General features: G+C 42.3%; 2 protein-coding genes across 3 annotated transcripts in view; both read left to right on the forward strand.

Annotated features, from left to right (window-relative positions):
- The window catches only part of SACM1L (SAC1 like phosphatidylinositide phosphatase), a 31738-nt gene extending 16332 nt beyond the window's left edge, over positions 1 to 15406 (forward strand). Inside the window, exons 7-20 of one of the 2 annotated variants that reach the window (XM_030511969.1) lie at positions 1162 to 1195; positions 4038 to 4139; positions 4901 to 4986; positions 5167 to 5253; positions 5705 to 5773; positions 5880 to 5959; positions 7956 to 8054; positions 10576 to 10714; positions 10939 to 11008; positions 11102 to 11174; positions 11602 to 11695; positions 11775 to 11867; positions 12578 to 12635; positions 13315 to 15406. In XM_030511969.1, coding sequence (XP_030367829.1) covers positions 1162 to 1195; positions 4038 to 4139; positions 4901 to 4986; positions 5167 to 5253; positions 5705 to 5773; positions 5880 to 5959; positions 7956 to 8054; positions 10576 to 10714; positions 10939 to 11008; positions 11102 to 11174; positions 11602 to 11695; positions 11775 to 11867; positions 12578 to 12635; positions 13315 to 13451 — 1221 coding nt within the window. In that variant the 3' untranslated portion in view covers positions 13452 to 15406. The remainder of the gene's footprint in view (positions 1 to 1161; positions 1196 to 4037; positions 4140 to 4900; positions 4987 to 5166; positions 5254 to 5704; positions 5774 to 5879; positions 5960 to 7955; positions 8055 to 10575; positions 10715 to 10938; positions 11009 to 11101; positions 11175 to 11601; positions 11696 to 11774; positions 11868 to 12577; positions 12636 to 13314) is intronic. The other variant, XM_030511980.1, reaches the window with a different exon arrangement.
- A 742-nt stretch (positions 15407 to 16148) lies between these two features.
- On the forward strand, positions 16149 to 22229 carry SNRPD1 (small nuclear ribonucleoprotein D1 polypeptide). Its single transcript, XM_030512042.1, has 4 exons — positions 16149 to 16378; positions 16916 to 16992; positions 19794 to 19985; positions 22050 to 22229. Exons 1-4 carry the CDS (start codon positions 16365 to 16367, stop codon positions 22124 to 22126), a joined length of 360 nt encoding a protein of 119 aa, XP_030367902.1. The 5' UTR covers positions 16149 to 16364; the 3' UTR covers positions 22127 to 22229.
- The last annotated feature ends 408 nt before the right edge of the window (positions 22230 to 22637 follow it).

The raw sequence follows: 22637 nt of genomic DNA on the forward strand, positions 1-22637 counted from the left end.
GCACAGGGTGCCCAGAGAAGCTGTGGCTGCCCCATCCCTGGCAGTGTTCAAGGCCAGGTTGGATGGGGCTTGGGTGATGTGGTCTAGTGTGAGGTGTCCCTGCCCATTGCAGGGAGTTGGAACTGGATGATCTTAAGCACCTTTCCAATCCAAACCATTCTGCGATTCTGTGAAAACGCATATCCTTTGGATATGTGTTGAACTTCTCAAATTGTCTGCGCTACAGCAACCTTTTTTCTCTACCAGTACTTCACATTTGTTGAACTGAATGACGCACTGCTTCTATTTCTGTCTCAGTAACCTGTGGAGATGTGCTCTTACATTGATAGCACTGTTCCAAAAGGCTGGATTGTGCAGTGCTTCTGGAATGTGAAGATAGGAATTACTAAAGGGCTGTTGTGCATAATTTGGAGGCATGTGACTGGGTATACTATTTGAGTAGTGCTATGCAAACACAGCTTGGGAAATGAGAGAGAAGCTGTGGTGGGAACAGCAAAGAAAGCCAAGTGTGGCTGGTTTGTGAAAACAGATGCAGGAGGCAAAACACACGAGTAGAGAAGGGAGATAACTGATATGTGAGGGGAAGCATGACCTAATACTGACTACAGGTGGCTTGCTGTAGCAACAGTTTCAGGTAATGAGTTGTGGCATTTCTGACTTCCAGTATTAGAAAATCTTAATTTTAAATTTTCCTGAAAGACCAAGTTATTCAGGAGTGGCAGGATGCAAAAACCACAGGACCAAGCATTTCAAATGTTAGTCACATAGAAGTATTCCTGTGTTGTTGACTATCTCTACTGACATCCTACTGTGGAGGTACAGCAAATACCATATCATAAGGTATTCAGTTTGTACTGCTTTGTATCTGTCATGTTTGTAGAAGAGTGAATGCCATGTATAGAAGGACAAAAGCAGCTTGGGGTTTCTTGTTAAGGTTGTGTAATTAGGATTAGGCTCTCACTTTTTCCCTGCTGCTAATAAGGATTACTTATGTTGCTGTCTTCCTCGAATGTGTCTTTCTTGGAAAGAATTACTGCACCCAAAACAAAAATGGAAGGGTATAAATTACATCAAACTATCACAAAACTCTTAGACAAAGCCACTTATCTTTTTTTGGCTGCTAGTGGTTAGTATTTTTAACATGTGTTATATGTGTTTCAGATCCATAGGTTTGCTACACCAGTGATGCACGGATGTATCCTTTTATGTTGTAAAGCTGACTATGGAAGTCTGACGGCAGAGTGGTTGCTGATGAGGCTGCTCTATTGGCTATGTTAGCAATTATAACATAGAACACAATGTCAGAATGAAGTTGTAGTTTGTTCAGATGTGAGCATTAGATATTGCTTGATAGCCCACTCATGTTAATATACTTGAATAGTCTGCCTTTAAGGCTTAATGTATTTAATTTTACAGTCATGATTTGCATAACTGTCTTTCAATGAGATTGAAAGTTAAGATGAATATGGCAAATGCTCTTACATCAGCCTTAGTACTTTTTATCTTGCTATAAGGATACACTCATTTAGCATTTGCTTTGGATATAAAATAAGGGAGAACAGTTTTGACTTGAAGGAGTGATTATGGATGTTCCTGTTGATGATAAAAGGGTAAGTTCTGCTGAAGGCTCCTGGAATGCTTCTCCTAGCCAGCTGCTTTTTCTGCACCAACACTTTGGGTAACAGCCGTTTTAGCAAAGCTGTCATGAGTCTGTTTTTGAGAAGGGGTGTGTGCTGTGAGTAAGCCTAATGCTTTCTGGAGGTAGTGTTCTTTGTGCAGTGTGTGATCAACAATAAGTCCCAGATGCTTCTGCACTGGCAGCATGAAAAGGACTGGCAAGACTGGACAGAGCAACTCATGACACATTCTCCTTAGCTCCTCCATTGCAAAGGTCCCTCAGATGTGTGCAGAGAACAGCTTCCAGACCGGATCGGTTGTTCTGGTAGGACTGTTAGCAGCTGGCAGATCTCCAGTCCTCTTTCCTGTGACTTCATTTAATGGAAAATGTCATGGGAGTAGGTGGAGTGGCAAGGAAAGATAGCAAAAGGGAACTGTCAAAGCAGTCCAGTCCTTATCCTGCAGGTCCTGGGTGGAAGAGTCTGGGTGGATTGCAATTAACACCTTCTTCTGTCCTATTTTCACTATGTAAGTAATTGGCATAAGTCATGTATGTATTGCTGTAATTCTAATACTAACCAAACACCTTTAGAGAACCCATGAATTCAGAAACTGAATTTTTAGTGATGAAAATGCGGGGAAGAGCATTAAGCAGAACTGGTGCAGTGCCACTAGCCACTTTAAAGTGCCACTTTATTTTACTTTAGTAAAATAAAAGATTCTTCCCCCCCACCATCCCCAAACCTAAATATATTTTGTTCAACTAGGGTCTTGCAGGGATGAGAAATAATGGACTGACTTGGGTATTCAAGACTTTGATCACCTAAAGCCTAAACTACATTTGATACTTCCCTTGCGGCTCAAAAAAAACCCCAACTCTTCTAAAGAACAATAAATTATGTTTTTTTCCTTTTATCTGTGTGGAAGTAGCCAACAGCAAGATGCCATTTAAGTTGAGACAGAGACTGTAGGTAGAAAATGGGCTGATTAAGCAGCTAAGTTTAGAGGTAACCTTTCTTGCAGGAAACTGTTGGCTGTATGTGTTTTGAATTAAAGGGGTAGGACCTGGCAGTAATTTTCCAGGACAGCAGAGGAATAGTTCTTTTTCACAGTCTAATTTATGAATTGTGAGAACATTCTGGTTTATGTAGGACCAATTTGTATTATTTTTTGGAATTCTTTACAAACAGTATTAGCACAAATGCACACATAAATCAAGATGTTCCGTGTATGCAGTCAGTGTGCTTTTTAACATGTTAGGTGCTCATGTGTGACATGGCTGCCTTATGTCCCATTTGAATCCTAAATGTAGAATCTAGATTTCATGATAAAATGGGCTATTGGTAAACAAGATGTATGTTCTTTTTTATTTACCAATCTTAAGACAAAGTACCTAAATTCCGCAAAGAATAGAAGACTGCAGGATGATAATACTGTTCAAGGCCAGGTTGGACAGGGCTTGGGCGATGTGGTCTAGGGTGATGTGTCCCCCAGGGCATGGGGTGGGAACTAGATGATCTTAAGGTCCTTTCCAACCCAAACCATTCTGTGATTCTATGAATACTGCAGCTTGCAAAAATTGGTTATTTTGATTGTGTGTTTGCTTCAGAGTTGTGGATTTCAGTTTCTAGGGGCAAAGGATGAAAGCCTGTGAGAAATCATTCATGATGAATGCTGATCTCTATTCAGACTTGATAGTTTACTGTAGTCCAAATAAAGGCAATTGTAAGCAGCGCAGAACAAGACTCTCAAACTGAAACTAGCTGTCAGTGGTCCCTGTTTGTTTGATTAGTCCCAGGTTATGGGATATCTGCCACTTTGGATATCTAGCCTAAGCGGGAAACCATTCTTGTGCAAGAAGCTCGCACTGGAGATGCGTTCATTCTTTTCCTTGGCATGGATTTGAAAACCAGTCTACATTACTGCTCGTTCTGGCATCTGTAAATGTGATGTCTGTTTCACATACAGGTGCAAGGTGTAATAGCCCAAGGTATTCACTGTTCTAGAAAAGCCTTTTTGAAGGGATATTGTTTTGTTAAAAGCCATAGGAGCAAGAAACTGTTCAGATAGCTTAATAAAATTATGGATGAGATGGATGTAGCACTGAACAGAACTTCAGCAGTTTGTCCAGTCAATGATATACATACAAGATAACACTAGATTAATCTTCTTTAGAAGCCCATTTTCTCAATTATAGCAGCTTTAATGTGTTCACCAATGATGTCACCTACAACCTGTCTTTTTGTGATGAGCATACTGATCCCAATGCTCTGAAGTTTAATGTTCAACTGTTACTGGTGTGAGAGATGTTTACAGATTTCTTTTCAATGTGGTCACTTGGTTCCTTGATGTTTCCTACCTCTTGATATATCAAAATACCCTAATGAACTGTGGGGCTTTTCCTTAATGTTCTTCAATAGTTATCACTATGCACTCTTGTTCTATTAATGGCAAGTGTTTTGACTGGCTGCTGATTTCCAGAAGAAGCTGTTTCAGGGCTGGCGTGCGCTACTATGTAAGAGGTAAAGTAGCAAATGGATTTATTTTTAAAATCAGGCAAATTCCAGCTATATGTGACTCACCTTTTAAGAGTAATTGTTGTATAAAGGCTTGCACAGAAAATGCTTATGATAGTTTGTCTCAAGAGGTTCTTGCTCCAAAGAAAGTATTAGGAACCTGTATGATATGAAGCATGTTCTGGTATCGTATTAAAACTGATTCTAGAGATAACTGCAAAAGCTTTGTAGGGCTTTTTAACACTTTACTGGGGGGCGAGTTAAATGCAAGTGTGTAACAGCCATTTTGGCCTAGCAGTAAATTCAATAAGAGCATCATTGGTGCTGGCGGGGCAGCCGTGAATAGTGGTGTGTTCTCTAATGGTTTCAAGTTAAAAAGTGAACAAGGAAATAGATTTCAATTACTTTCTCTGTTCTTAGTCCCAACATACATGCTTTTGAAGAATTGGCTGGTTTCTGCAGTGCCATTGCTATTGAATTATGAATATTTCTGTGTCAAAGCATTTGTATCTTATTTTGTATTAAACTGCTCAATTTCTGTGGCTAGAAATATCTAAATGTGTTAAGCAGATCTGTGCTGCTTCAAGTTAAGTTTGGTACAGATGATGTTGAATTCTTGCCAGAGGTGTTTAATTTACCATCTTCAGGCAGCTCTGTGGTATTTTCATGCTTTCTGTGAGCACTTAGGAAGGGTAGGAAGCCTTTTGCTGATACACTGTCACTGTTCTGCAGCCAGACTTGCTTAATAAGGTCTTTTTCCTACCTAGGTATTGATTCAGAAGGGCACGCTGCTAACTTCGTTGAAACAGAACAAATTGTGCATTACAAGGGCAGCAAGGCATCGTTTGTTCAGGTAAAGTCAGTGTAAGGAACTGCTCACTGGTTTAAGATACGTAGATTGCTCTATGTTTCTAAATATAAATTGTATTCAAGATGTGCATGCACACAAACTGATCTAGTCTGCTTCATCTTCAAATGGCAAGTGGTTTTGTAAGTTTTTTGTTGTTTTAAACTATCTTCCATTCTTTTGCAGACCCGTGGATCAATTCCTTTTTTCTGGTCTCAAAGACCAAACCTCAAGTATAAACCAAAGCCACAGATCAGCAAGTCAGTAAATCATGTATGTGAGTGTTTGTTGTGTCTTGGGGTTTAAAAATATTTCTGGGCTCATGTTTGTGTGATGAGGTAACAAACTGTAACCAGAAGAATAAAAATCGGCAATCCTGGATTGAGCTTTACTTCTAAAAAGAAGTAGCAAGAAGCCTTGTACTCAAGATAGTTCAGAGACTGAAAAAAGCCCAGACATCAATGGGGATAGTTTCTCTTTGGTTCTTGTTTGCAGCAGTTCTAGTAGCTGCACAATACGTGTTATTTGTGGCATGTTTATTAAGGCGAGCTGAATGGACTGGGGGGATGAAAGCAGAAATGTATTAGCACAACAGAGAACATCAAACACTTCTCAGCTACTACCTATGTGGTATCATCAAAAAGATGATAATAGAGATTTCTTGTAAATCACAGCTCTTAAATGTGTTGACAGATGTATGCTACTTTTCTCCTTTCTCTTCTAGATGGATGGCTTCCAAAGACATTTTGACTCACAAATAATTAGCTATGGAAAGCAAATGATTGTCAACTTGGTATGCTTTCACTTGTTCTTCCTGAAAAAGCTGATGTTCTTTTAAGCAGGCTTTTGAGTAATACTCTCTTTTTATATATATTCTTTTTCTTTTCTTTCTCTCCCAGGTTAACCAAAAAGGTTCAGAAAAGCCTCTTGAGCAAACATTTGCCAAAATGGTAGCCAACATGGCAAATGGAATGGTCAGGTATGTGTGAAATGAAAGGATACATTCTGTGTTAAAAGCTGAGCCTTGCCTCCAAGACCCATAAAGTGATCAGTTCTTTGGGGCCTTTTCCAACTGCCTGATATGTTTGAGTTTTATTTTCATAAGGTAGCTTTCAGAGCTCACATTCTAAGCAGAAGTGAGACTGCAAAGCAAATATGGGGCAAGGCGAAGAGTCAAACAGAATAAAGAAGGGAGCTCAGAGGCAGTGGTAATGCCAGTATTGGAGTAATAGTGTGCTATGAGAACTGTGAAGATCTGCATTTTAGGATAAAGAAATCACGCCCTGCAGAATTAGCTTCTGGCAAAAGGGCTTGGTTACATTGCTACTTAGTAAGGAGGAGCTGAGTGTGGGCAAACCACTATTGAGATAAAAGAGGAAATAGTAAGGGGAACATGTAATTTAAATGTCAACCTCAGTGTGACAATAGGACAAGAGAGTGGAGAATGCACTTTAATCACAAGAGAAATTCCTTATCTTTGTAGGAATCTTGAGTGCAGTACAGTTCTACAACCTGTCTGTGCTTGCTTTCACTAACTTCTGGAGAGAGGGTAGCATCCAGCTCCCTCAGATACTTACCTCTACCTTTTCCTTGAAATGGCTGTATAGGATTATTGTCACTCATGTATATTAAAAGACAAAAGTTCTACTTGTGAGCAAAAAGGCATCTTGTTTTAAGAAGGTTTCGCTTCTGTCTAAGCATTACTAAGGAATCATAATCAAAATGCCCTGATAAATCCTGATGTACTTTGAATTTTTCCCAAGCTTTTTTCTGCTTGTATGATGCCCTGCTGCTGCATCCGCTGGGGTAGTTAGTCTGTCTTACTTCTGTATGCCTCTTTTACTACCCTCAGGGGTGTGTTTGTGTGCTGTTGGAATGTGGGTGTGGATTTTTCTTCTGGTTTTATTAAAAAAGATCACTTCTAAGGTGAGCTCTTTTCTCACTCACACACCTAGGCTGGTATTGATACGTTACCTGCACAAAGCTTGTGGAATTCTGTGCACCTTTGTTATAAAGTCACCTGGTGGAAACCAAGATGTAAAATTCTGTCAGGGTGTGTTTTAGTGATGTTCTGTATATGTTAAAAAGCAGTGTTTTGTCAGCACATTTTTCTTAATGCTGCCAAAATCCTTTCTCTTTGTTAATCGGTTAATGCTGCCAAAATCCTTTCTCTTTGTTAACAATCAGTTTTGATGGCGTTTACCTGCCAGACTAACACTTGTCTTCAGTGTAGGTATACCATCTTTCTTTATGCAAATAGTCTTAAACTTGGTGAATAGTAATTTTTGGGTTATAAACACTTGAGGGGAGGAATGTAATGTCCTTTAATTCACAGCATATATATGTGTGTGTGTGTGTCTGTGTATGAAAGCTGAATCCAGCACCACTCATCTAGAGCACTTCTCAGCAGAAATGAGTTGGCTGTTAAAATCTTGTTTAAGTCAGTAGCTGTTTAATTCTCTTATGACAGAGTAAGCTAGCTGTTCAAACAGAACCTGTCTCAGGTTTTTAGAGAGTTATCAAGGGAATTATGCTGCATGCCAGCAAATAATGTTGCATTTCAACACCTGAGTCTCTTTCAAAGTGAACTGAAGTTCCCAATGCCATTGCTTGGAAGAGAGGAGGGCAAAAGAATCAGAAGTGAAATCAGATTCATATCCCTTCTGTAATTACTGGAGGGAAAATACTAGCCAGAAGGTAGAATGAGTAACTTGGAACTGAATGTGTGCTTCCCCAGACTAGTGGTGTCCTGTAAAGAAATGTAAATGCTGTCGCTGTGCACGCTATGAGTGCAGCCTCAGGAAGATTACAGAGCGCTGACAAAATCCACAGAGACTTGCTGGAAGCTATCTCTCAAGAAAAACCAATCCTCTGTCACTAGCTGGTTTATAGATCAGCCTTTCCCTGGGAGGGGGTTCTGAGACCTTCACTGCAGCACGTACCTAATCTGAAAAGATGCTTCTCTCTCTAAACAGATACGTAGCATTTGACTTCCATAAAGAGTGCAGTCGGATGAGATGGGATCGACTTCAAATTTTGATGGATCAACTAGCAGAACAGCAAGATGAGTTTAGGTAAGGCTCTGCAGTTCTTTTCTGTGCTGTTATAAAATGAGACCACTTTTTCATAGTTGCTCTTGTCTTGAGTCAGAGCACAACAAACCATACATGTAATCTTCTGTAAAGAAGGTGCATTCGTATGCATTAGTGTTTCCATATCTCTGATCTCTTGCTGATACAATAGTTTAGAGACCAGGTGGTGGGTAACATGTAAAGACCTTTGTATGTCCCAGTAAAATGGTTCTGGGAGTTGTAGCAGTCCTGCATTGTGACTCAAGAGCTGCATTTGTGCCTTAGGGTAAAAGGTTAGACAAAGAAATGAGCATGCATACAACAAGCTATTAAACAAAAGTAGTCTCCTTAAGTGATACTTTTTTTCAACCAATAGTAATTCCATGTGGTGTTGACAGCAAACTGTACTGCTACTGAGTGTCCAGCACTTAGTACTCCTTCCACAGGCACCTGCTCTCTCTTTGACAGTTTCTCTAGCACACGTTGTTGTGGCTCCAAAGGCCTACTGACTGTTAGTCCTTGCTAACATAAGTAACCACAAGGAAACAAATTCTCATTTTGTTGAGTCATAAAACTAGACTAATTGTCTAAATCAACTTAAATCTTGTAGTCCCACAAGTGTGTTTTAAGCTCTTCTTGGTCTTTGCTACTTGTAGACATGTAGATTGCTACGGAAACTGTTTCCTTTGTTCTGCTTTTTTGATTGCTTCCTTCCTGTTCCTAAAGTCTTGTGCCTAAAGCACAAAGTAGATCAACTAAAATGGTATAAAACTGGCAGTGGTATATTCTATCCAAAAAACCCAAGTGAGCTGTAAACTAGAGCAGGAGTCTCATGAATGAAATCTCTTGCCAGGAATGAAGGCTATGGGAATAGTATAAATTAATCAGATGGTAGTGAATATTCTCTGTCCACCACCAAAAAAAGACCTGAAAAATACATGAAGAGCTGAAGAATAAATTGGCTTTGAGCACTTTGAATAAGGAAAAATAAGCATGTAGGTTTCCCATACAGCAAGGATCCTTTATTCTTAGAATGAATACTGAATCCCATAAAGCCATGTGTCTCTAAAACAAGATACAAAAGTGAAGATTCTTCCTCAGGATTAGGCTGGCTCTACCATGCCTTGTTCTGTTTCAGCTAGGGTGATTGTTGCTTAAATAGGAACAGAAAAGTCTGAGTTCTGATATTCTTAGGAAATAGTTGTGCAACCCTGAGGGAGGTAAACAGTTCAATGGAGGTAAACAACTCTTTTCTGCAGGTTAAATCCAGTTGGGAAAGCCCTGTCAGAGAGAGAACTGGCTTTCTGGGCTTGAGGGGTGAGGGTGTGTTAAATTTTTTTAGAGCAATTATAGAAGATGCAGCACTTAAACTATTTTATTCACCAGAAGTGTCTACACTTCACCTATACAGATTGTCCTAATATCAGTTCTAGGCAAAGCTTGGTGGGAGAAGGGGAAAATGAGGATTTCACAGGTGTTAGTTTCCTTTAATCATACACCAATGTAAAACATGGTTTAACAAAACTAGTTCTTCAGGAAAGACGAAAATGGGTCTGGTTAACACAAAGTTGATCAAAGTAAACACACAGGCTTCTAAGGCTCTTGATTTTTTTTTTTTTTTAGTTCTGCATGGCTCTAAAACATTAGAATCTTAAAATGCTGCACAGTAACAGATCCTATGCTCATCCACATTCGGAGTCCATAACTACATAATAGAGTAACTTAATCTAGAGAATGTGATCTGTAAATCTTTAGGCAACTGGAAGTTTCATGCTGTGGCAGAAGGGCAAGTATAGTTCTGTCCTGTGCACACATCCAGCTGATAACTTGATCGGCATATTTGTTTTACCAGCTCAGTTATCTAAATACTTGCATGCAGTTCAGTATTCAATTCAAAGACACCTAGTTTAGTTGATTAAAAAGATTGAGGTAACAATTAGCATATACAGTTGCAAAAGAGAACATCTGGTTCCCCCCAGATGTTCTCATAATGGAGAGAGGAATGACAGTAGCAGGTTTTCAAACTTAAGCCTTAAAGATCTGAATACCTTCCTGGAAGAAGTATGCCTGACAGTTTATATGACTCTTCTGTGCAGGGATTGAACCAGGTGACTGGGTATATACAAATCTGATTACTTCTGCTGTTACACTCTGTTAATGATCTTGCTATCTGTGGAGCTGGGTCCCTCCCATAACTGAACAAATAAAATGTAAGGCTCTGATTCTGCACTTCAATCTGCTCGTCCCAGTGACATAACTCAATATTGCTGGTGGGCTTTCTAAACTAGAAGAGTGCAATTAGAAGGGCAAGAGTGCCCTGAGATTACAAGATGTTCATATATCAATGCTGGTTTCCAGTGTTGGAGGGGAAGAATTCAAGGTGACCTCAAAGTTCAAAGTCACATCTAAGAACTCTTTGTGTGCTCAAGACAACTGTGTTTGATTGCTAGAATATGCACTTCTGAAAAGATGTTGTTTATATGGATTGTTGTCTATAAATACTTAAGTGGATTGTATGTGTTAGTTATTTTCTAGTCGATTCCGATGGTAAAATTGTGACTCAGCAGGAAGGAATATTCCGCAGTAACTGCATGGACTGCCTTGATCGGACTAATGTGATTCAGAGCTTGTTGGCACGCCGATCCCTTCAAGCCCAGCTTCAGGTAAATGTTTTGTTCTCGTTTAAGACGCAGGAAGAGGAGAGAGGCTTTCTGTTTGGAACTGAAATACAATTTTAACGCTGCAATAAGAGCTTGCATGTTTGAGTTACTGTGCTACTTGAAACGCATTAGCCAGACTCTGGTTTGGTAAATCCAGCTTTTTCTGAAAGCAAATTCTAATTTTTCTAGTGAACTCCTAGTAAGCCTCAGTCTGCTCTTTGTTTTAGAGGCTTGGTATTCTGCATGTTGGACAGAGAATTGAAGAGCAGGCAGACTTTGAGAAAATCTACAAAAATGGTAGGCTGTTTATAGAGTTCAAACAATTGCTTTTTTTTCCCCAACCGGAGTACATAACTTCCTTAATCTTTCTTAATGTTTTCCTATTCACAGCATGGGCTGACAATGCTAATGCTTGTGCCAAACAATATGCTGGAACTGGTGCCTTAAAGACAGACTACACAAGGCAAGTCAGCTTTTCTTGTAAAGGCCTTCTGGGTTTGTTTTGGTATGTTTGGGATTTTCTTTAAGCCTTCATATCCGAGAAGGCCATTAACAAGTTTTGCAGTGGTTCAACTGGTAAAATGTCAGACTAAAGTCTACAGAACACCATTCTTCACTGCATTCATATGAAAGGAGAAAAGGCTATCTGGAAATAAACCCAAGAAAATGTGCTTTTTCAAGGCATACTTATATTGTTGGATGGAGAGAAGTGTAACTTTCAAACTTAGTTACAAGTATTGTGTGGTAATAATGCAGAGGCAGTACTAGATGAATACCTGCATGTAAATACACTTATTAAACATAAACCCATGAAAGAACTGTAAATCTGAAGTTATCTTCCTGAATTTATAAACCTATCTGAAATATTTTTGCAAAACTCCTTTTTGCAGAACTGGTAAGAGAACTCAGTGGGGCTTAATAATGGATGGATGGAACTCATTAATACGTTACTACAAGAACAACTTCTCTGATGGATTTAGACAGGTAAATTAGGCTTTTAACTATGGAGAAATGCAACAACATTGTCATCCATTTTAACTCTTGCTCTCCCTTTCTCTTCCAGGATGCAATTGATCTTTTTCTTGGGAATTATTCAGTGGATGAAGTAGAACCTGCTAGTCCTCTGCATGTCCAGAAAGATTGGAAGTTCTTAGCTGTGAGTATGCAGACTTTATTCATGACTGGAGAAACACCTATAACCTTTTAGTCACTTTCTTCATGTGACTAAGTAGAACTCGTCTGTTGAGTAATGAAGTGTCCTTATAATCTGGTTATGTTTCTATGATACCTGCTTATAGGACTAAACCCAGCCTGTTCCCTTGGCAGAAAATGGAGTGTGTTGAGGTATTGAAAAAACTGCTGCTTGCTGTTTTAAAAAATCTGCTTCATCAAGTGGAGAGGGAAAAACTCTATCACTGTCAATGCCTCTCTCCTTCTGCAGAAGCAGCTTGTGAAGATCTCATTCTTCATGCAGAAGCATAGACTGTAACACAAAACCCCCACTTTTTTCTTTTTTTCCTCACCCTTCTATTGTATGAAACGGGATTTGGGGACATTCTGGGTTTAACTAGTGGCTGGTGTACTTTACTTTTTTTAAAACACAAACTTTAATCTCTCTTTTAATAGATAGAAGGTGTATTTTAAGAATTAACCTAGTGAATTCAACACACTCTTCCAAACTTTGGAGCTATCCAAAATTTTTTGTACCTGACAGCAGGTGAATCAGGAATTAAAGCAACTTCATTGCAAAGCAAGTAAATAGCTTTGTAGTACAGCACATCTTAAAGGGCTGTACTACTGATTAAAGGAAATCAAGGCATATATGTGCTGCTATATCCAATGATTATTCTTTTTCTCTTTCCCCAGTTGCCTATTATTATGGTGGTTGCTTTCTCCATGTGCATTATTTGTTTGCTAATGGCTGGTAAGTCACTATTTTTAATTGCACAGAATTAGCTTGCTTGTATGCAGACTTTCTGTAAAAGGTTACCAGCAGCTATTCAGTATAAAATTGCTTCTATGCCATACTAAAAGGTGTTTGAGCGTGGCTCTAAAGATTGAGAGCTAGCACTGTATCATTAATGTGGAAAACCTGGGCTACTTTAGAAAACAGTGTTAAAACTTTTGTGGAAGTCATTTAAGGGGCTGTTAGTTGCCCCCAAATTTAGCTGCACCTAAGTAGACATCTAGTAGTAGTATAGCTGGATGAGTTCCCAGAAGAATACCTAATCTGGGGCAGAAAGACAGTTCAGGAAAGTCAGATACAGGCATAAGCCTGTTCTGATGCATGTGTCTAATCTAAATCTGTGTTGAGAGTTGTGAAGATTTGTGCTCTTTTGCCTTGAATTTTTTAACATCAGTGCCAACAGAGTTCTTGGCCTCCAACTTCTGTATCTGGCTGTTCAAAGTGTTCTAAGAACTGTGTGGCAAACACAGCTTTTCTAGGTAAGGAAATAGAGAAAGAAAGGACCATGAAGGACTTCTAACTTCATCTGACTGCAGATCTCTGAGGGAGGGCTTGAAATATTGTGCTTTTGTACTAAAAAGCCTCTCTCTAGTAACTGGAGATAATGAAACTAAAATGTTTATCTGACTCTTAACAGGTGATACATGGACTGAGACAATGGCCTATGTGTTTTTCTGGGGAAGTGCAAGCTCTGGAACTTTTGCTATCATCCTTTACAACGGCAAGGATTTTGTAGATGCACCCAAGCTGGTCCAGAAAGAGAAGATGGACTGAATTTGTGTGTGTGGAAAGCGGCTTGGTAGTGAGGATTCCTCGAGCCACACTTGGAGTCTCTACTGACCTGCTTTCCACACCGAATAGTGATCTTTTTAGCATTGGCAGTGTTGGGGGGCAGGGGGAGAAAATAGTATCCTCTGCTGGTGGTAGCAGCTTTCAACTGAGACTTGACTCAACAGTCTTTAATTGCAATGGTCTTTGGAATATTGTAGTAGTGGAGTGGGCTCCACTCTTGCTGAGGCAGTGCAGAAATGGAAATCAGCTTTTTGGTGTCTGGAATGTTTCAGGGCGTAAGGGACTGCTTAAGCTCATAGTCTGCCTGGGCTGTTTCAGCTGAATACTTGGTCTCCGGCTTGACAGGTGAGAGCTCTGGTGCTGTTTGTGTGTCAGAATACCCGGATGTTGAAGCATTAATAATGGAGCTTCTAGACTCTGAACAAATACAGCTTCACACCAATAAAATGTCTTGTTCCAAGACTTACACTGGATTACATTTGTTGTGATAGAAGTCCACGTTAAGGAGTCCTTCGTGCATATTTGTGTGTGGATTCTTTTCACTAAATAGAAAAGATATTTTGAATCCTAGTGCTCTCCTAAAATGAGCTTTTGTCCTGTCTTGTTAATCTAGGACTGATGCAATATTCTACTTATCATTGTTGGGTGAAAGGGCAGTGTAATTGGATGTTCCTGAAGTTGCAAATGTCTTGCACTGTTTCAATACTACAGTCTCCAGATGATTCCTTAGTTAGCGAGTGAAAATATAGAATTTTTCTTTCTAAAGATGTAAATGAAATCAAAGAATGTAAAAATCCTTTGCAGTGTTTCTTGAACCTTCCTTATGCTAAAGGTCCAAAGTATTCCATTACTTTAAGAATGGGTCGCAACGTGAAAGGTGAACTTCATATTGTTTTGCTTGTCAGCTGCTTCTATTCTTGGTTACGTTGAAATTTATGAAAGAAGGAAGAACAACCCGAGGAGGAAGTGTTTAGTCTAAACTCTGTGTTTGCACTTGGGAGCAGCCGCTTGCTTTTCATGCATGATATTGTAACATACTCTTTAAAAGACAAAAAAAAAAGGAGAAAAAAAAAAAGCTACAGGATAATTTGTGCTGGTTAATAATAAATGTGTGTCTTTAAACTTAGTGCTTCCAAGCTGTATAAAAAAAAAAAAATAATCCTAATTGAGGACCAATTTTAAACTATTTTGTCACTTATTTTATATGGTTTGTTCAAAACCAGCCATGGAACTTGCTTAAGGCGCTGTGCTTTGTTTAATAGTTCCTGTAAGTACAGCTGTATATTCAAATTGTGAAGTATAACATTTAAAATGGGGGCAAAGGAGGAATATGTAGAATACTGGGACGAGCACAGTTGAGGCTAGAACACAAAACACTGGACTCTGGGTGTTTCCTTGAGTTACAACTGAAAATATGTACAGATTTTTGCAACTGTTAACTGTTCATTTTAACCTTGAATGTTTCTGGCGGCCTCTCCGGGGTTTGTGTAAACATAACCTGTTCATAAGCACTAGTACTTGCAAGGTGTCTGTTTGCTTCTAGATGCTGTAACAGAAATACCAGTTGGCAGTTAACTGGAAAACCCTCTAACTTAAAGTTTTCAAAGGTGAGCTCCATTACGGGCTGGAAGTACAAGAACACCACAGACTCTGTACTTGAAAGTCACAGTTTTGATGGCTCTCTGGCACGTGGCATTTGAAACTCGGCACGGTTGTCTTGCAGTCTAGAACTAAATCCTTGCATCTTTAGTGAAGAATTTGTTGCAGCAATGACCAAACTTGAATCTTTAATATAAAAGGTTTGTAAGATGTAGAATAACGTAGGTTTCAGAAGGTGGAAGGCACCTGCATTTCAGTACTTTGCAAAGAGTCTGTATTTCTAAAATCACAAACGGTGTTCTCATAAATGACAATAAAATGTTCAACTTTTCTAGATAGCTGGTCCGTGGTCTGTGTTGTGCTTTGGAGTGGCTGTTCTCAAATTGATCCTTAGGAACTGTTCCTCACTAGATGGACACTTTCGTTCCTTCTCTGCTCTGCATGTGCAGACCTTGCTGTTCCATGCTTCAGTACTGGTACCCGTGCCCCAGTGTTGGTGTTGGGTTCACGTTCCATCTTCATTACCATGGCTGGATCTCAGCCTGAGGACTCCTGTGGCTGGACTTCTCTGATGTTTAGTCCCTAGTGTCACCTCTGCTCTTTGCTTCTCCCCTCACAAGACAACCTCAGGGTTTTCACTGACCACAGCCATAGGTGCTGGGGGTGAAAATGGAAGTTGTCATCTCCCTTTCCCTCCCCAAGAGCAAGCACACATCAGCTCTCTCAAGTTTGGAGTGTTTTTCACTGTGTCATTGTTCTGTTACAGACTCAAACGTGAAAGGTTCACCGAGGTTCTGAGCTGGCACTTCCTGAATTTAATGACAAAAGAGCATTTGAAAGAGCTTCATGTGTACCTTTCAGACTGATCAGCTTTCATGATGTGGGTAAATTCCCACACACAGACAAAATTACTAGTAATTTTTTTTTAAATACATTGAGTACAAACGTTAAAGTCTGGGGGGGGGTGGGTTTAAAATCAAGTATTTTCCTCTAAAATGTATTTTATTTTTTTTTTTAATCGGGTAAGGCGAGAACAGCTTTGACTTTTCCCCCCCGCGGGCGAGGCCTCCGGGCCGCTAGGGGGCGCCGGCGCACCTCTGACCGCGCGCGCAGCGGCGCTTCCGCCCATTGATCGCAGCGTTGGGCGGCCGCTTCCCGGCGGCGGCGCGGCCTGCTCCGAGTGACCCGCCCGCGCCCCGGGGCCTGCCCGCCCAGGGACGCTGCTCTCCCCGCGGCGCGGCCTCCGCCGCTCCCCTGCCCGAGGCCGCCCGGCCGCAGCGCCGGCCGCCCGCCGCGATGAAGCTCGTCAGGTGAGCGGATGGAGGCGGATTGCCGGCGCCAGGCCGCGGCGGGAAGCAGGCCCGCGCCTTCAGCAGCCGCCGGGCGGGCCCGCGGCCCCCGCTCACGGGGCGCCCCGCCGCCGGCCCCGTTAGCTGGCGGTGGGGGGCTCCTCTCCGGTGCCGCTGCCTTGGCCAGGGGGCTCCCGGGGCGGGAGCTCAGCAGTAGCACCTTCCGGGGGGAACCCGCCATGTTAGGTTGGAATCGCCTCCCTGAGGCGTTAGCGAGGTTTCGAACGCTTCCATTGTGCAGGAGCTGCCGTTGTGCCTGGGGGTGCCGGGTCGAACGGTGTCAGCAGTGCCGCAGCCCCCGGTGGCTGGCGGGACGCGGCGTTTGTGCCTTGCTCTCGCATAATGCTTCACTGAGCATCTCCCGCGGAATCCGGGAGCGCTGCCTTTAGGAGCTCGGGATGGGTGAATACTTAGGGCATAGCGTTTTTCCATGGCGGGACGGTGCGCACATAGGGCTTTACATGGGAGCGAGCGATTGAATTTGTTCTTAATTCCCAGGTTTCTAATGAAGCTGAGCCATGAGACCGTGACCATCGAGCTGAAGAACGGGACACAGGTGCATGGCACTATCACAGGTACGGCGGGCGGGAGGCGGCAGCACAGCGCTGCCTCTCACCCTCCTGCTCACAGCGGGCTGCGGCCGAGCTCTTGTGTTTTGTGCCCCCTCTCGTGGGCACCTCCTCTGGGAGATGCAGGAGGTGTTCTTTTTAGTTCACATCTTTACGTACAAGTGGGGGGGTGTCCAGACTGGCAGAAGTTGCAGTGCAGAGCAGTGGAAAGCCAGCTTCCCGTAGGCAGCCATGAAATCACTTGGAATTTCAGTCAGTTGCGGATTGTCTTTGACATACTGGTGACCAAATACACCCGTGGTTGATCTTACTTGGGCTGCTGATCTACTTTGTGATGAGCTTTCTGTGTATAAGGTGTTGCTGGGAGGCAGCAAATTCTCTGTAGTCCTGGGAGCTGGAGTCCAGCCTTCACTTCCAAACAGGCTTGGGAGTGAGGGAAGGAAATGTTTCCAAACCATTGGCAAAGCTGTGGGAAGTGTGATATTCTGTTAGGATGGTGGTGCTGGGAGGCAGTTTTACTGCTGTATCAGACTGCTAGTGGATGTACAGCTCCATTTTTATAAGGTGTCTCAGTACCTCTGACTTTCATTTCTAAAAGTGCAGTAACAACAGAAACGTTGCAGCCGAATGCCAGAAGAGGGATTTCTTTTTTGATGGCAAATGTTAAGTGTTGGTCTTAAATCAGTGAAGTTTTGTGTGTCAGCATTTTTAATCTACAAAAATAGATCATTTCTGTTGAGCGTGTTTTTGCTCTTGTTAAGGTGAACTTCTAAATCATAGAATCCCAGACTGGTTTGGGTTGGGAGCGGGCTTAAAGCTCATCCATTTCCAACCCCCTGCCACGGGCAGGGACACCTTCCACTAGAACAGGTTGCTCCAAGCCCCTGTGTCCAACCTGGCCTTGAACACTGCCAGGGATGGGGCAGCCACAGCTTCTCTGGGCACCCTGTGCCAGCGCCTCAGCACCCTCATAGGGAAGAACTTCTGCCTAAGAGCTCATCTCAGTCTCCCCTCTGGCAGGTTAAAGCCATTCCCCTTGGCCTGTCCCTACAGGCCATTGTACAAAGCCCCTCTCCAGGTTTCCTGCAGCCCCTTTAGGCACTGGAGCTGCTGTAAGGTCCCCCCTTCAGGAGCCTTCTCTTCTCCAGGCTGACCCAGCCCAGCTCTCTCAGCCTGGCTCCAGAGCAGAGCTGCTCCAGCCCTCGCAGCATCTCCATAGGTGGCCTCCTCTGGACTCGCTCCAGCAGCTCCACATGCCTCTTGTGCTGTTGCCCCAGAGCTGGAGCAGGACTGCAGGGGGGTCTCATCACATTAATTTCGTGAAACGGGTTTGAAAACACGGGGCTTGATGGGGGATACACAGTAAAAAGGAGTCCTGGTGCTGCAAACCTGGTCTCCTGCTGATGCCAAAGGTCTTTTGTGTAAGTTTGTGGATGTTACTGTCTCCCAGAAACTTTTCTGTTGCAGGAAAAGCCTTTATGATTTATTGTATTGTTCTCATGTCATGTAAAATAAGCAGACTGTTCTGTTTGCTTTAATAATATCAGTGAGGGATCTTGTTCTGAGAACATTCGTGTTAGCAGTGCTTTAGAGATGACCAGGTATGTAGGTGGGCACGTTGTATCTGATGAAGCAAACCCTTACAGTTAAGCTTGATGAACACACTTGGTCTCCTTTCCTTCACTCACCTCAGGCTGCTTTTAGAAGCTCTTCTGCCCAGGCACTGTTAGTAAAACAAAATAGAATTCAAACTTGGCAGAGTTGTATTCCAGGGGATTGCTGAAGTGCTTTTTTGGCCAGTAGCAATCTGCTGAGATTTGGCAAAGTTCAAAACTGACATTATTTTGCTGCCAGATCCATCAGCTTTGAGTAGACATGAAAGCACCACCCTGGTGTCTGATTGCAGCAAGCTCTGTTGAACCCAGCTGGGTAGGAAGCAAACAAACTGCTTGTCTCCTGGCCTGGGTGCTCTTGCAGGCTTAATTGGTGAGCAGAGTCTCTCATTCTCTGTAAAAACTTGATGCAGTCTGTGTTTCTAAAATGAGGATCTTCCCTTTACACTGGTGCATGAACTGTGTCCGTCATTGCTGGGCCATCTCCTCTTCCTCTTAGGGTGTGGGTTGGGCAGTGCAGGCTTGGTGAAGGGGCAGGTTTCATGTCATGTGAACCTGGCACAAACCAAGTGCAGGTGCCAGAGCTGTGTAAAACCTGGAGGTAAGGGGAGAGGACAGAAAAATCTATGGAATAACCACAGCACAGCGGTGGTTGTTTCTGGCCTGCTCCTCACTTACTTTTCTCGGTAAGATATCTTACAGTTTGTCTTTCTGCGTTCATGAAACGAGACAATCATTATTTTTAGCACAAAGGGTTGTTTGTGCAGGAGTTGGAACGCGTGAAAACGTTGCTGGGGTGGGTGCCCTGTCACTGAAGTAGCAGGTGTTTGTGAACTGCAGTTTCCAGCTGGTTGGAACGGGATGGTCTTTTAAGTCCCTTCCAACCCAAACTATTCTATGAGTTTTCTAAGGCTTACAGAAAGAGGAAATGATCCAGTTGCTTTTCCTCCTCAAAGGTTTGGTTTGCTTCTCTTTGAAGGAGTTCAAAGATTAGTACTAGACTTCTGTAATAAGCAGCAGTTTGTTTATTGTTCAGAGGAATTGTTTTAACCATTTACAAAATTGCTCTTGCCTAGATCAAGATCTCTAGCAAGGAGGAGCTAAAGGCAGCAATCAACAAATTAGCATAAAACCAGCCAACAAGGGACCATCTTAGAGCTTTTCATCCTTTAAATTAGACTTGTGTTTTTTCAGGAGTGGATGTCAGTATGAACACACATCTCAAAGCAGTGAAGATGACACTGAAGAACAGAGAACCTGTACAGCTGGAGACGCTGAGTATTCGAGGGAATAACATCCGATACTTCATCCTGCCCGACAGTTTGCCTCTGGATACTTTGCTAGTGGATGTCGAACCAAAAGTCAAATCCAAGAAAAGAGAAGCAGGTTGGTTTGTGCTTTTTGGTCTGTGTTTGTTCTGCCTTTGTATGCACTTTAGCACTCTGAATCTGAAAACATCGGATTTGCGTGTCTTAATGTCTGCATTTGGCAGCTAGTTCTTTGATCTTTGAGGGTTTGACACTGGACTGGCTAAGTCTGTCTTCCCCACCTTAGCATCTGTAGAGCTTGCTTCCATGTGGAATCATATGTGTGGCTTTTTGTACATCTGTTTTAAAAAATGTGGTTTTAAGCTTGAGTAAATCTTAATCTATCACAAGACTGTTGAACAAAAACCTCCTCCCTAGAAGCCTTACAGTGTAGAGAGCAATTCAGTGTTAATCCACACTGTTTAAGGTTAATATCCAGTAAACCCCAGAAGGTGTGTAGGTTGTCTTCAGGCACTGTGTATTTTGCCCAGCAGTTAATCTGTGTATTTTTAAAATAGTAAGTTGTAAGTCAAAGCTGATTGTGCTCTAAATGTGGTACCATTTCTCCTGTAACTAGTGTTTAAGTATTTGGATCTGTGGTCTTTGATCCATGTGTATGTTATGAATTGGTGTGCTTACCTCACGGCAGTGGTGTGACGCACATTATGGTGTGTGCATCACAGTGTACAAGGGGTATGGCCACTGTCTTTATAGGGAACAAGGATAAAGCTCCTTTATCCTTTGTTCCTCTCACGTCCATTAAAAACAATCTGACCACATGGAGAAGTGAGTGTGGTGGGGTTGGGTTTTGTCTGAACCTCACAATGTGATGTGAACAAGAACATCACTATCTCTTTTTAACTTTGGAGAGAGGAAAGGAGCTGCGATAGCGCTGTTTACCTCAGTTTCATCCTCCTTGCATCTTCAGGGGCCTGAAGCACACTCAGACCACTGCTGTGTTGTGCTGTGCTTTGCCTTAACCTGCAGATGCCCTTGGGCTTCAGAAGTGTGTAACACAGAGTGTGTCCTTGGCAAATGAGACTGTCAGTGGAAGGCAGGGTGCTGGCTGAGAGGTGTACATGGAACGTATGCCTGGGGTCCGAGTCTGCCAGCGCTTTGTGAATGTGGCTGCTACTGATGCATGCAGGTGCTGTAATCATTCAATCAGGTGTTGATGCTTCTGTGTATTTCACAGGGTCAGTCTGTTGCCAGCAAACCAAATGCCACCAGCCTTCTCTCTAATGGTGGAACAGAGTCACTGTTACAGCCTCCTTGCTAAATGTGGGTGCTGGAGTGTGGCTCTTACCCAGCCACCCACTTCCATGGAATTCTAAGTATCTTTTTGAGCCCTGCACTGACAGACTTCTTTGAAATTAACCAGTAATTGCAAAAGTTTGGCCTTGCAACTTGGTGGGACAGGTCATGTTTCCTTAGGAGAAAGGGGTGAAATCACATTATCACCATTTGGATCATGAGACCTCCAGCAGTTGCTTGTAGCCTCAATTATTCTGTGATTCTGCCTTCCCTTTACCATAAAGTGGCAGTTTTTGAAAGCAGGAGCACACAGCTAAGACTCTGGCCTAAGCAGCACATCTGAACTTGGCAGAGGCATCCCTGAAAACTGGGAGCTGTTTGGGGGTGGGATCCTTTCAAAATGTGCCTGAGAGAGGCTGAGTTAGGGAATCTCACAGTGTGTTAAAACTCGCCATTTCCCTTTAGCAGAATACTTGATGAACCCCAACACGAGCTGTGGCAAGAAAAACATCTTTTCCACTGTAATGAATAGTAACAGAATACTTTTGTATATGCTTTTTCTGATGCCTGAAAAACTAGATTTTCTCAAAAAGATAAGAGAAATAAGTTCTTTGTCAGACTTACATTTGGGAGCAGCAAACTGTTAAATCCCCTCGTTTTCTGCAGTGAAGATACAGTCAGTCAGTCTGTGGCAGTGGTATACTGAAAAAGCTAACACAGGTGATGAAAATACTGCCTGAAACTTACTGAGCTTTAACAAACTTACTTAATACCTGACTTGATACCTCATCACAGGGAAGCAGCATGCGGTTTATGCTTGATAGAGAATGTTTTAATCAAGGTGAAAGTGGGTCTCATGTGATTTATCCTTTCTGTTTCATCTGCTCAGTTGCTGGAAGAGGCCGTGGCAGAGGCCGTGGCAGAGGCCGAGGTCGTGGAAGAGGACGAGGGGGCCCAAGACGGTAACTTCTCACCACACAACTGTTACCAAATCGTGGGCAATTTCGGATATTTTTTTGTACAGGTCTTGTTTATGGTATCCATTTTTAATAAACTGAGATGTGAAAAATTGTCTTTCCTTTGTTAGTGAAGCCTGGGGCGGGAGGCATGGCCTGTGGCTCGCGGTGCGTGGTGTCAGTGGTGGTTGTCATCATCAAGGTTCCACCCACCCCTGAAGGCCATACCACTGCCTCTTGCCCCAGAGCAAGAGACTTGTCTCAGTGTCCTTTAACAGTGTTTGCTTGAAATTAATCCCTCTTTAATAAGGCACTTGCCATCCTCTAATGGTTACATGGTTAAGACACTATATTAAGAACCCGCAGCCCATGAATGTGTCTCTAATGTTGTTCTTCAGAGTGACCTCTTTAAAGTTCATAGCTATAATTTTACTGGGTTTTTATTACATGAAGCTTACAATTTAAACATGTTGCTTTCTTTATAAAATGTTCACATAGGGAAATGGACCAGTTCTGTGGAA

Source organism: Strigops habroptila, chromosome 1 (assembly GCF_004027225.2).
Source record: "Strigops habroptila isolate Jane chromosome 1, bStrHab1.2.pri, whole genome shotgun sequence".
Lineage (NCBI taxonomy): Eukaryota > Metazoa > Chordata > Aves > Psittaciformes > Psittacidae > Strigops > Strigops habroptila.

Excerpts from the sequence above, each read along its gene's own strand:
- SNRPD1 (XM_030512042.1), top strand. Across the intron at positions 16,993-19,793 it reads GGTGCATGGCACTATCACAG|GAGTGGATGTCAGTATGAAC; the intron begins GTACGGCGGGCG and ends GTGTTTTTTCAG. Across the intron at positions 19,986-22,049 it reads ATCCAAGAAAAGAGAAGCAG|TTGCTGGAAGAGGCCGTGGC; the intron begins GTTGGTTTGTGC and ends TCATCTGCTCAG.